The sequence below is a fragment of the Aspergillus nidulans genome, chromosome V, assembly GCF_000011425.1.
Source record: "Aspergillus nidulans FGSC A4 chromosome V".
NCBI classification, from domain to species: Eukaryota; Fungi; Ascomycota; class Eurotiomycetes; order Eurotiales; family Aspergillaceae; genus Aspergillus; species Aspergillus nidulans.
This window is the reverse complement of record NC_066261.1, coordinates 1560009-1573007: the sequence shown is the minus strand read 5'-3', so window position 1 is coordinate 1573007 and position 12999 is coordinate 1560009. Positions and strand designations below refer to the sequence as shown.

Genomic DNA, 12999 nt, shown 5'->3' with positions numbered 1-12999 from the left:
AGAATCGCAAGTGGCTACGCCAAGTCGGATAATTCGTCTCTGGAGCATAAAATGTCGGGAGCTGGCCGAGGTCAGTGGGTTGAAAAGGACGCTTGAAACAAACAGGACCAACAAGGCTACGCCAGATCAGGTGACGAGTAACTAACGCATATTTCTATTCCAATGGCCAAACTATAACTCGGTGCTTGACCCGAACTCGAGACATATTTCTCGAAATATTCATCTACCATGATACATACATGCGTAACTTGTCCAAAGAGGTAAGAATGGCCACTTCTCAGGGGCCAACGTCTATATCTAATCAGAGACGCATTTGGCACTGAAACCAATACTTCCTCAACCCAACTCTATGCCTTCTTCGGCTTTAATATGGCTCCGTTCTCCTTCACAGGAGCCGTCACGGTAGTGTTATACAAGCGACGCTCTACTACCTTCAGAATTTCATCGATGACGCTGTCGCGATAATAATTAGCAGGGTTGACGACAGAAGGAGCAAGAGAGAGCTTACACGACAGGGGCACTGATTGCCAGGACGGCTTTCCATTCTGTCCAGTCCAGAGGAAGGATTGCGAAGAGTCCTTGCAAGAAGGGGATATATAGAATCGCAAAGTGAAGAGTCATCGAGAGAATGATGGCATAGACGAGCATCATATTATTCCAGAGACCAAACGTGAGGAGCGATTCGCTGGACGAGAGGGCGTTCATCGCGTTCAGCATCTCGATCACAACAAGAATCGATAGCGAGACCGTGGATGCAGAGCGCGACATATCATTCGAGAACATTTCACAGCCAATCTCTGGGAACTCGGTGGAACATTTATGGAAGTGAGACTATTACCGAGTTAGCGGAAGACCGCAAACAAAAACGTAGTTAGGGCTTACCAATTGCCAGAAAGAAATTTGAGGGCCTTCTGGGTTGTAGAGGAACCACCAGACGTAGCCAAATACCGTAGCTGCACCGACATAGGTACCGATCACTAGATATCTAAAGAGCAGCCAGCCGCCAACAAGCGGCTCATCGCGCTTTCTCGGGGGTCGTCGCATCACATCATGGTCGGCGGGATTGAATGACAGGGCAGTGGCAGGCAAGCCATCGGTCACCAGGTTGACCCATAGAAGCTGCACAGGGACAAGAGCTTCAGGCATACCGAGAGCGGCAGTCAGGAAGATAGACACAACCTCACCGATGTTGGACGAGATAAGGTATCGAATGAATTGCTGGGTATTGCTGTAGATCGATCGTCCCTCTTCAACGGCAGTGGTGATAGTTGCAAAGTTGTCATCCACAAGAACCATATCAGCCGCGAGCTTTGCCACGTCAGTGCCAGTACCCATGGCGACACCAATATCGGACTTCTTCAGAGCAGGGGCATCGTTAACGCCATCGCCAGTCATCGCGACCACATGGCCAAGAGATTGCAAGAGATCAACGAGCTTAGATTTGTGAGAGGGCTCAGTACGTGAAAAAAGCGATGCGCTCTTGACGGCCTCGAGTTGTTCATTATGAGAGAGGCTGTCGAACTCCCTCCCAGTAAAACTCTTGCCTTTAAGATCTTCGTCTTTGCCAAAAACACCAATCTCACGACAAATGGACTCTGCGGTGTTCTGGTTATCACCAGTAATGACAATCACACGGATACCGGCTTCTGCACATTTCTTGATTGAATCGGCAACCTCCACGCGAGGCGGGTCAAGCATGGCGACAAGGCCAATGAGGGTCATGTTCTGTTCTAGCTGCGCGTACTCTTCAGACGTGCTAGCCTTGTGAATAAGGGGGTTCGCGCCGACGTCATCGACGCTTGCCAGGGCGATCACACGAAGACCACGGCTTGCGTATTCCACGACCTCAGACGACAAAAGATCAAGGTGGGCTTTAGTCAGGGACACGCGGGCACCGTTCGGACCAAGGAGGGCGTAAGAGCAACGCTCGAGGATAGATTCAGGAGCACCTTTGACAAGAAGTCTCCGGTTACTTCCAGTACCTACCAAAACGGACATGCTTTTTCGGTCCCGGGAAAACTCATAAGTAGCCTGCAGAGGCAGACGAGATTCATAATAGGCGCTTGAAACGTGAAGCTTTTGCGAAGCGGGCAAGCTGAGAAGCTTATCATTCATAGCAGCATCGTCAGTGCCAATCTTCTCGACGAGGACACGTAAGGCTCCCTCGGTGGGCTCGCCAATGCACGAGAATGTACCAGTCTTCTCATCATAGGCGATCGCAGCAGCGTTGCAACGAGCCATAACCTCAGCCATCTGTCGTATGGTCGAAGAAGAGGCCGCCAGGTTCGTAACGACCTGGCCGTTGTATGAAAGGCTGCCTTCAGGCGCAAAAGTTGTGCCTTCAACATCGATGACCTCAACGCCGGTTCCCAACTGGCTCAAGTAGACGATCTTTCCGACACTCATCTGATTGGTGGTGAGAGTCCCCGTCTTATCAGAGCAAATCACACTGCAGCTTCCGAGAGTTTCAACAGAAGGCAACGAGCGGACCACGGCATTTTTCTGGGCCATTTTACGAGTCCCAAGAGCGAGACAGGTGGTGATGACGACGGCCAACCCCTCCGGGATAGCGGCCACTCCAAGGGAGACTGCGATCTTGAGGTAATAGATGGCGCCTTTGGCCCAACCGCCATGAGAAGGGTCGTTGAAGTGTTCGATATTGATGACCCAAACCAGAATGCAGATCACCGTAATGACTTTGGCCAGCATATCACCGAAGTCGTTCAACTTCTGCTTTAGCGGCGTCGGCTCTGAAATCTGGGATGTGATGCTTTCATGAATATCACCAATCGCAGTCGATGAACCAGTCAAAACCACCACCGCTGTGGCATTTCCATTAACAACGGTGGTACCCGAGAAGAGGATGTTGGTTTGGTCCTGCTTAACAGCCTGCCTATCACTGACCGCACGAGTGTCTTTGGCTACACTCTCGCTTTCGCCCGTAAGGATAGCTTGGTCTACCCGAAAGCTGTTGCTGTGGATGGCGAGGAGTCTGCAATCAGCGGGGACTCGGTCCCCAACCGCAACATGAACGATATCTCCAGGTACCAGATCCTCCGCCTTGATGCGCTGAACCACACCATCCCGGACCACTTTGGCCTCGTTCGCGGAGTATTCCTGCAGAGCGGCAATTGCCTTCTCAGCGCTGCTTTCCTGGGTCACGCCGACAATCGCATTGAGGATGAGGATGGTCAAGATCTGCAACAGCGCAAACTATGTTAGAAGGATGCTGGAGTAGATGATCTCTTCGGGTCCTAGTACGTACCACCGCAGGGTCGACGAAGACAGTCCAGTCGTCACTCTCTTCGAAAAGAGCCAGTACGAATGAAACAGCTGCTGAGCCTAAAAGTATAAGAACGAGCTGGTCCTTAAACTGTTCGAGCACAAGCTCCCATAGAGGAGTTGGTGGTTCTTCCGCGAGCGCTAGCGACGGAAAAGACAGGTTAGCATTCGAAGCTGAGCCTCTTACTTTACGCAGAGAGCAAAAAACTCACCATTTGGACCATATTTCTGTCTTGAGTGAGAGACCTGGGCGCTAGATAAACCAGATCGTTCAGTGACGTCGAAATGCTTCAGCACTTCCGCCGGCGCGAGAATATAAGATTGCTCCATGGCCGACTATATAACCGAATAGTTGACCAGGACCGGGGACCAAGAAGAAGAAGAAGAAGAAGAAGAAGAAAAAGAGCGGAGAGAGTTTGCGAGTAAAAGAGAATGCTGGCCCAGGCAATCAAGGCATTAAAGCTAGGACAGGTGGCCGAACGGAGCCGTAATTAGTAGTGAGCGGAGGGCGGTTGGAGAAGCCCAGTCGGGAAAGATCTAGAAAACAAAATGGACCCTGGAGGCAAACTGGATGCATGATTGCATAGTAAATGATCCAGGGCAAGATAACTTTCTTGCTATTGACCTTTCGACGTGATATGCTATTCTGATTCATTTTTCTGAGAGAAAATAATCTTCAAATTCTAAGCTTACAACCCGCGAAATTCTGATGTTCTCGACAAAAACTAAGCATAGATATCCGCTTCTGTCTAGTTCGAGAGGCTGGGACAGGCATTCCAACGTGTTCTTTCAGCGGATGACTGCCGGTACCAAACAACAGGGCTGAACGCTTCCATACGCACTTTGTTACCTATCTCATTCGCTGCGACTTTCAACAAAGTGCCAAATGCTCTCAATCGCCACGATATTTCTGATCGCACTATCTAGCGGCCTACTTAAAGCTGCCGTAAGACTCAAGAGAGAGCGCCTTATCATATATCGAATCTGATTCCATGCCTCATTTACTTCTCGTCGTAACCAAGTGGTTACTATACCATTACACATATTACCTGCAAATGCTGCGAGAAATGCTGATGCCTGTACCAGATCCACAACCAAGGAAACCCAGGTGGTTCTCAGTAAAGTTATGAGCCAGTTAGCGCTTTTTGACGGGTCAGTTTGATGAGCTTGTGGGCTTCTGCTGGCCCTATATGATGCTATGCCAACAAGAGTGTGTCATAAATCAGTAGCTGTACACCGTAGGGCTGTAGGAGACCTTGCTTTTGAAGTAGGCTTTTAAGATTGTTCTAAGGGGAACGACTTTTCCTCTCCAATCTCAATGTCTGATTCATTCAACTCGCCAGCTAACCTATTTTGTTATAGGTTCTGCCTCTTCCTCCCTTGCATATACTCCGAGGTAAGAGAATACCTGGATAGTTCACCATGGATGGTTGGCTTCAGATCAGATATACTCTGAACAGCATGTCATGTGATATACTGGCTTGGCATCTAGCGGCAGGTCATGTGCTCAACAGTCGCCGAAGCGGTGACCCCCTGGACAAACAAAACAAACACAAACACTGGCTGCCGCTTTCTCGCTAAGCCAGAGTGGTCGTCACCTCACCGTTGTTCCATCGCTTCCTGGTTGCTGTGATCGCATTCAAACTCCCCCCGATCTTCGTTGCGTCTGTGCTTCTGGCTCTCCCCTTCCACGTCCTTCGCTTCCTTAGTCCAACTTATAACCTCTCGATATCACCCCTTGCCTCTTATCTTTCCCGATCTCAACCTAACCGTCGACCATGACTTCTGAGGTATGTTGTTCTTGGCCCAACCCCTCCATCTGGTGTTATCAATTCAGCACGAGCATCATGAGCTTGTCGTTTTGACTTTGTCTTGTATCTCTCATCCCTGTCTTTCTTATTATGAAGGCTTCTTGTCCACCTTGCCTATACTTTACTAATAATCTTCCTCTCTGTACAGCGTGAGAAGTAAGGGTCTAGACTTTCTGGTTGCCCCAGATAAGAACCAAACTAACACCCCTCCTCCTCCAGCAAAACATTCCTCGCCCGCCTCTGCGAGCAGGCCGAGCGTTACGATGGTAAGATGCTTAGACTTCCGGAGTCTGAATTTTTTTTGTCTTGAGCGCTAATGTATGGTCTGCCCCGCATAGAGATGGTCACGTATATGAAGGTGAGTCGCTAAGCGCCTGCGAAGAAATGTTTTGTTTCGAGCGTTACCGCTGACTCGATGTTAGGAAGTCGCCAACGTATGAATTCCCGCGTCTCGATACCAAAATACCCTTTCTCTTTTTCGGCCCAGCCGCCTTCGAAATGACTAACACCGTCCCAGATTGGCGGCGAACTTACCGTTGACGAGCGTAACCTTCTCTCTGTCGCCTACAAGAACGTCGTCGGTACTCGACGTGCCTCGTGGCGTATCATCTCCTCCATTGAACAGAAGGAGGAATCTAAGGGCTCTGAGCAGCACGTCAGCATTATCCGCGAGTACCGTCAAAAGATCGAGACCGAGCTTGAGAAGGTCTGCCAAGACGTTCTCGATGTACTGGACGAGTCCCTCATCCCTAAGGCTGAGACAGGCGAGTCTAAGGTGTTCTACTACAAGATGTGTGTTCAGTCATATTCAGCAATTGAATGAAGTGTCTGATGTGATAAATAGGAAGGGTGACTACCACCGCTACCTTGCTGAATTCGCGTCTGGCAACAAGCGCAAGCTTGCCGCCACCGCTGCCCACGAGGCTTACAAGGTATGATTAGACTCTAACTCTGCACCTGTTATTAGAGCATGAGCTAAATAAACATAATAGAACGCAACCGACGTTGCTCAGACTGAGCTTACCCCCACGCACCCCATCCGCCTGGGACTTGCCCTGAACTTCTCCGTGTTTTACTACGAGATCCTGAACTCCCCTGACCGTGCCTGCCACCTTGCCAAGCAGGCTTTCGATGACGCTATTGCGGAGCTGGACTCACTTTCCGAGGAAAGCTACCGTGATAGCACTCTCATCATGCAGTTGCTGCGTGATAACCTTACTCTGTGGACTTCGTCCGACGGCAACGAACCCGAGAACGTGTCTGCCCCCAAGGAGGAGAAGCCTGAGGAGGACGCTGCTGCTCCCGAGGAGAAGCCCGAGGAAGCCAAGGCTCCCGAGTCGTAAGGGCGGTGTTTCCCTTTTACTGCTTTGTTGTATCAAAAACCGCGTTAAGTGCTCGGCGTCTTTGCTGGACGTGCGAATACACCCCTGGAAGTGTTTTGCAAAGGTCTTTTTTAGCTGCGTGACAGGTTTGGACCGGCACTTATCTTCCACTTGTTCGGAATTATCTGGGTCGGCCAGCGGAGTTTGACATTCGGAGAGCGGAGGAAAGGGGCGAAGTGGACGTTATCTATCTCTCTTTTATTCTCTCTTTTTTATTCCCACCCCAGCAAGATACAATGTGTTAGTCCACGTTTTCTCACTTATCGCCTTCCACCGTTGACCCCTTGCCCTTTTCCTCCTTGTTGTTTTCCATACAATCAGAGGCCATAGCTTCAATATCTGAACCGAAGTAGTTGATATTATTTGTATTCATGAGCAAGTGTAGTCTGTCGGTCGACTGACTCTCTGCCCAAGCACATGTCTTAATGGCGGTTCAATAAAAGTAGCCAATCGTCACCCATCACAAATGAAGAATTCATATTTTGTTCCTTCGTAGTCAGATGCTCGCGCAACTCTTGGACAGTTTAAAACTGTATTCGCAACTGCTAGGGATTGCTACGCACATAGGCTTCGTTAAAAGTTGGATATATGGTTTCCCATGATCACCAATAAGGCGAATTGAACTAGGAAATGCTTCTATATACTGACGAGCGAAGGGCGAAAGCACAAAAGCAAGAATTTCTCAAGAGCCGGTATACAACTCCATCGAACTGAGCAGTGCTAAGTGCAAATACTAAAACAAGGAATATGTCCCAAACGGAAGAGGATATACAAAAATAGACAGGAAGATTGTCAATGTATAACCTAGACTTTCAACTGAGCGAAGTAGGTAGGCGCAGGGCAAAGAAATGCGAGGCAAGAAAAGAAAATCACATAAAATCATCGTCATCCAAACCATCATCATCATAAGCGGTCGTCTCAATTTTGTCACTCCTCGACGCAACTAGCGACACCTTTGTCTTAGCCGCCTTAGTCTTCTTGCTTCCCTTATCAGCTGCCCTCTCCTCCTTCATCTTCTCATTGCTCAGCGTCGTCAACGCACTAGCCACCTTCTTAATATCTCCACTAGGCAATTCCTTGGCCAGCTGCTTGGCGAACTCCGGCAGCCAGAGTGCATACTGCGGCTTCTTGCTCTGCGCGGTCAAAAGCGGTACAAGCGTGTTCGACAACGTGGTAAATTGCTCCTTGGTCGCCGGCTTGAACAGGGGCATCGCGGAAAGATCTACAGCCTGCGTCGGGTCGCCCGAGGCGTCATGCACAACAATTGTCTTGTTCTTGCCCCGGTTGCGGTTAAGGTCAATGTCGCCAAAGAGATCCTCCGCGTGCTTTAGGTCGGAGTCCTTTTCCGTGCGGCGCAAGCGGGCGCGCTTCTCGGCCTCGTCCTCGTCACTCTCGTCGTCCTCTTCGTCCTCGGCGGCTTTGCGGCGTGTTTTGTGCTCTGCTATCCGCTGTGCTTTGCTCTTCTTGTTGGCGGCAGCTTCAGCTTCAGCTTTGGCTTTGGCTTCGGCAGCCTTCGCGGCCTTCTCACGCTCTACTTCGCTGTCGTCGGCGGCGTCCCAGGAGTCAAGGACCTAATTTGAGGTGCATGTGCGGTTAGATCAGTCAGGTTGAATGAGGGAGCCTACATACATCTCCATCCTCTTCATCATCAAACCGACGGCGAGCAGCAACGGGTGGAGGGGAAACTCCCTCTTCCTCTTCTTCATCTGCAGACGAGTTAGTCCTCCGCGGGGCACGATTGAAAGAAATTTTGAACTTACCCCACTTGGATGGCGGCATGGTGGTTATACTGCGATGTGAGAGCGAAAAATGAGCAGGGTATTTCTTGGAACTCGTTTGCGTAGCGAAGTGGAAGTGCGCAGGGAAGATCAGTGGCGGACACAAGACACTCGTCTGAAGTGGGCAAAAGTCCTTTCTTTTGCCCGCATCCCTAATGAATGAGCTTGGTGGGGCTTGTGACAAGTCACGTGTCGAGCGCCCGATGTTGGAAATCCTCAGGTTTGGTTGCATGAGACATGCGGGCTACAGACAATATTGAAGTTTTGAAAATCAAACTACAATACTATATTTGGAGACTTATTTGATTTCAGAAACTTTTCATTAGGCCACTGTATATGTAACTGGCTGGTAGATTCGTCATCATAACTGTCCTTTCCCGGTCACTCGTTGATACAGCTAGGTTATGCTGCTCAATTGGGTGAGCAGCACACTAAACTTGAGTCGTGCCAGTTCAGGAATTTAACCCAATAATTCCCTGATGTTGCAGGTTTGACTGGGGAAGTTTGTTTTCATAGCGGCATTTACAGGTTAACAGACTTGCGGAAGTTCTGGCCGGCGTAGACGGCGTTCTCGCCGAGCTCCTCCTCAATACGGAGGATCTGGTTCAGTTTGGCTAGACGCTCCGACCGGGCAGGAGCACCAGTCTTGATCTGTCCGGAGCGGAGACCGACAGAGATGTCGGCAATGGTGACATCCTCAGTCTCACCGGAACGGTGAGAGACCATGACACCCCAGCCATCGGCGTAGGAGTCCTTGGCGGCCTGAATAGACTCAGTCAGGGTACCAATCTGGTTGACCTTGAGAAGGAGAGCGTTGCAGGACTTGAGCTCAATGGCCTTCTTGATACGGAGAGGGTTGGTGACAGTCAGGTCATCACTATTAACTAGTTAGATCAGTTACTAGGAAAAAGCGGATTGCAATACATACCCGACAATCTGGAAGTCAGAGGTCTTGTAGAAGTAGCTCCAGGCCTCCCAGTCGTCCTCAGCGAAAGGGTCCTCAATACTGACAATGGGGTACTTGGCAGCAAGGGACTTGTAGAGGTCGGCAAGCTGTTCGTATGTGAGCCACTTGGAGGGGTCGCTGTCGGGGTTCTTGAAGTCGAGGTCGTATTTCTTCTCCTCGGGCTTGTAGAACTCGCTGGAGGCAACGTCCATGGCAATGTGAATCTTGCCGGTGTAGCCGGCCTGCTCAATGGCTTCGGTGATGAGGTCGAGAGCTTCTTCAGCGGTCTGGATATCGGGAGCAACACCGCCCTCGTCACCGACGTTGCCAGCAGACTGGCCGTACTTCTTCTTAGCAAGAGCCTTGAGCTTGTGGTAAACCTCAGCACCCTGGCGGAGACCCTCGGAGAAAGAGGAAGCAGTGCTTTCCATATGTCAGTATACTTGAACGAATGCAAACGGCCGGCAAGAAACTCACTCAGGAACAATCATGAACTCCTGGAAAGCCAGGCGACCACCGGCGTGGGAACCACCGTTGAGGACGTTCTGGAAGGGGACGGGGAGGACGTAGGGCTTCTTTGTTCCAGCCAAGTCGGAGATGTGAGCGTAAAGAGGGACACCCTTCTCAGCGGCACCAGCCTTGGCGATAGCCAGACTGACACCGAGGATGGCGTTGGCACCAAGGTTGCTCTTGTTGGGAGTTCCGTCAAGCTTGTTGAGGAACTCGTCAATCTTGGACTGCTCCTTGACGTCGAGGTTCTCCTTAATGACGGCGGGGCCAATGGTCTCATTAACGTTCTTGACGGCAGTTAGAACACCTATTTGAGAACCATTGTTAGAGGTCCCCATCTCGTATCAAACTTGTGGGAGTGGTTGCAAACGTACCCTTTCCGAGCCACTTGGACTTGTCGCCATCACGGAGCTCGTGAGCCTCGTGCTGACCTGCAATTGAAGTTAGGAACGTTTGTTTTTCATCAATCGACGCATGCTCAATAGGTTACACACCGGTAGAAGCTCCAGAAGGAACAATAGCACGGTGAAGACCGGTCTCGGTGACAACGTCCACCTCAACGGTGGGGTTACCACGAGAGTCGTAGACTGAGCGGGCGTGGATCTTGGAGATAGGCATTTTGATGAACTAGAAGGATAGAGTCAGAAAGGAGAAAAAGGGGAAAATTTTGGAGGACGGAGAAGTTAACAAATATAACAGAAAGGGGAGGCGAAGAGTTGCTGGGAGTGATTTAGCAGGCGGGGATGTCGTTCACCGATGGCCCAAAAAGAATGATGCCAGCAGGTGAGCGATGGAGTCATCCGGTCAATCGCTGATGGATCGAGACCGCCTGGACTCATCCTTAGGAAGACCGCAATGTGAAGGAGGCATACCGACAGGTCAATGCTGGTGTAGCTGTGATGATGATGGTATGTTGCCTGATGATGGGGAGAGGTCAAGCTTAAGCTGGTGGGATGGTGGGGTTGAAGAAGAGTATACCTAGGAGGCGGATGTAAAGAGACGGCACTTACCAAACTTTGGACGGACGGGGAGAGTAGTAAAACAACAACAGCAATTTGGACTATAGGGAGCAAGAATTCGATGGAAAGCAGCTGGTTCTTGTATTCCTACGCAAGTTGTCTGGCTCCGAGTCTTTCCAAGGTGATGGTGGGGCAGCCACTGCCTGTTTGTTGGCTCAGGAGGCTTACTGACGCTCTACAGCGAGATCTCCCGTACACCCTCGGCGCAAGGCGGGTGACAGGATGCTCGCGAGAACCAATCCACCTTGTTTGAGGTAATCACTCAGAGTAGACGCCGGCGTGATCGTGACTTTATTCTATAGTTCGCTGATGCCTCTCAAAAGCGCTACGATGCCGTAGGATCTTCGTTTCGTAACGCAGCTGGCTAAAAGACGTGCTGTGCTGTAACCTGGTAGTTCATATGCGAATCGAGGTCAATCTACAAAGAATGCTATCTAGCCATGCAAGAGCATGCCATAGTATCACGCAGCCCGCAATTCGGCAACTTCGTTGCGTAATGACGGCGAAATAGAGTCGGGTCAAATGTTGATACCTTAATGCCTGACAGCTACCGGATAATAGTTACTACGTAACGCTCGGCTTGAACATGGCCTATATTGGCCTGAATTTAATGGCATGAATATAGTCATGTGACCGAGTCCGTGGTGGTAGCTCAGGCGAGCTCTCAAGCTAAGTCCAGATACCCTTTTATCAGCATCTCCGTCATCGCTCCATTCCTCTCGCACCGGCAAGCAGTCTCTTATAACGAATAAACTGTGGTCACTTGAAATCAGTTTGATCCAGCATCGCTGTTAACCATCGATTCACGATGAACGGTGCTGTTGATCCCGAAAGGGAGCAGGCACTGGAGGAGTACAAGCGGAGCCTACTGGATCTCCGGGAATGGGAGGCTAAGCTCAAAGCGCTTCGTATGGGAATAAAGGACTTGCAAAGAGAGTTTGATATTTCAGAAGAAAACATCAAAGCTCTGCAAAGTGTTGGTCAGATTATTGGAGAGGTGCTGAAGCAGCTCGATGAGGAGCGATGTACGTTCTTCTGCGACGAAAGATTCTTTTATTATATTCCACACGATAGCAGCTAATCTTAGGTAGTCATTGTCAAGGCTTCCTCTGGACCCAGATATGTCGTCGGCTGCCGTTCGAAAGTCGATAGATCGAAGTTGAAGCAGGGTACCCGTGTTGCCCTCGATATGACGACTCTTACCATAATGCGAATGCTGCCTAGGGAAGTTGACCCATTGGTATACAACATGTCGTTGGAAGACCCGGGACAGATCAACTTTGCTGGTATCGGCGGTCTGAATGACCAGATTCGTGAACTACGTGAAGTGATTGAGTTGCCGCTGAAGAACCCTGAGCTATTCCAGCGAGTGGGTATCAAGCCACCCAAGGGCGTACTGCTTTACGGACCTCCAGGTACCGGAAAGACGCTCTTGGCGCGTGCCGTCGCAAGTTCTATGGAGACCAACTTCTTGAAGGGTGAGCTGATTACCAGCGTTAGGTCTAGCGTTCCGCTAACACGGTTTAGTTGTCTCATCCGCTATCGTTGACAAATACATCGGTGAGTCTGCACGGTTAATCAGAGAAATGTTCGGTTACGCCAAAGAACACGAACCTTGTATCATCTTCATGGACGAAATCGATGCTATAGGTGGCCGACGATTTTCGGAAGGTACCTCGGCGGACCGAGAAATTCAGCGAACGTTGATGGAGCTACTCAACCAGCTGGATGGTTTTGACTATCTTGGGAAGACAAAGATTATCATGGCTACAAATCGGCCGGACACACTTGACCCGGCTTTGCTGCGTGCGGGTCGTCTAGACCGGAAGATTGAGATTCCTTTGCCCAACGAGGTCGGCCGTCTTGAGATCCTGAAGATTCATTCCAGTACTGTGCAAATGGAGGGCGACATTGATTTTGAAAGTGTTGTGAAAATGAGCGATGGACTAAACGGTGCTGATCTCCGTAATGTTGTGACAGAAGCGTATGTCATGCCCTTGTTTTTGTACTTGGTCATTGCTAACGTTGAAAAGGGGTCTATTTGCTATCAAGGACTATCGAGATGCGATCAATCAGGACGACTTCAACAGGGCCGTCCGCAAGGTAGCAGAAGCGAAGAAACTGGAAGGCAAGCTCGAATACCAGAAGTTGTAGATTAGCCACGCATATAGCACGTCATTTACAGATCCCCGGGGAAATGAGCCATGTTAAAGCGAGCGCTTGTTAAAGACTTAAGTGTAGTATTGTATCTGTTCTCTCACACGATCTGGC

The 12999-nt window shown here is 50.1% G+C and overlaps 5 protein-coding genes across 5 annotated transcripts, besides 1 other annotated feature; 2 read left to right on the top strand and 3 right to left on the bottom strand.

The window, feature by feature from the left end:
* Positions 1-12999: part of a sequence feature (contig 1.98 826..565485(-1)) that runs on past both edges of the window.
* ANIA_05743 (calcium-transporting ATPase) lies at positions 156-3675 on the bottom strand. Its single transcript, XM_658255.2, has 5 exons — positions 3495-3675; positions 3266-3423; positions 883-3198; positions 509-831; positions 156-453 (listed from the first exon to the last, which is right to left on the bottom strand). The coding sequence occupies exons 1-5, from the start codon at positions 3610-3612 to the stop codon at positions 348-350; spliced, it is 3021 nt and encodes a 1006-aa protein (XP_663347.2). The 5' UTR covers positions 3613-3675; the 3' UTR covers positions 156-347.
* Positions 4574-6836, top strand: ANIA_05744 (14-3-3 adaptor artA-like protein). Its single transcript, XM_050612259.1, has 8 exons — positions 4574-5072; positions 5242-5249; positions 5313-5359; positions 5432-5451; positions 5516-5527; positions 5611-5885; positions 5938-6025; positions 6086-6836. The coding sequence occupies exons 1-8, from the start codon at positions 5061-5063 to the stop codon at positions 6434-6436; spliced, it is 813 nt and encodes a 270-aa protein (XP_050468201.1). The 5' UTR covers positions 4574-5060; the 3' UTR covers positions 6437-6836.
* ANIA_05745 (protein hcr1) lies at positions 7059-8355 on the bottom strand. Its single transcript, XM_658257.2, has 3 exons — positions 8236-8355; positions 8105-8181; positions 7059-8046 (listed from the first exon to the last, which is right to left on the bottom strand). Exons 1-3 carry the CDS (start codon positions 8252-8254, stop codon positions 7345-7347), a joined length of 798 nt encoding a protein of 265 aa, XP_663349.2. The 5' UTR covers positions 8255-8355; the 3' UTR covers positions 7059-7344.
* Positions 8558-10826, bottom strand: aspf22 (enolase acuN). The gene is made up of 6 exons (XM_658258.2): positions 10720-10826; positions 10204-10336; positions 10084-10140; positions 9677-10016; positions 9182-9622; positions 8558-9130 (listed from the first exon to the last, which is right to left on the bottom strand). The coding sequence occupies exons 2-6, from the start codon at positions 10325-10327 to the stop codon at positions 8776-8778; spliced, it is 1317 nt and encodes a 438-aa protein (XP_663350.1). The 5' UTR covers positions 10328-10336; positions 10720-10826; the 3' UTR covers positions 8558-8775.
* Positions 11455-12909, top strand: rpt4 (proteasome regulatory particle base subunit RPT4). The gene is made up of 4 exons (XM_050612258.1): positions 11455-11753; positions 11820-12206; positions 12256-12712; positions 12762-12909. The coding sequence occupies exons 1-4, from the start codon at positions 11537-11539 to the stop codon at positions 12880-12882; spliced, it is 1182 nt and encodes a 393-aa protein (XP_050468200.1). The 5' UTR covers positions 11455-11536; the 3' UTR covers positions 12883-12909.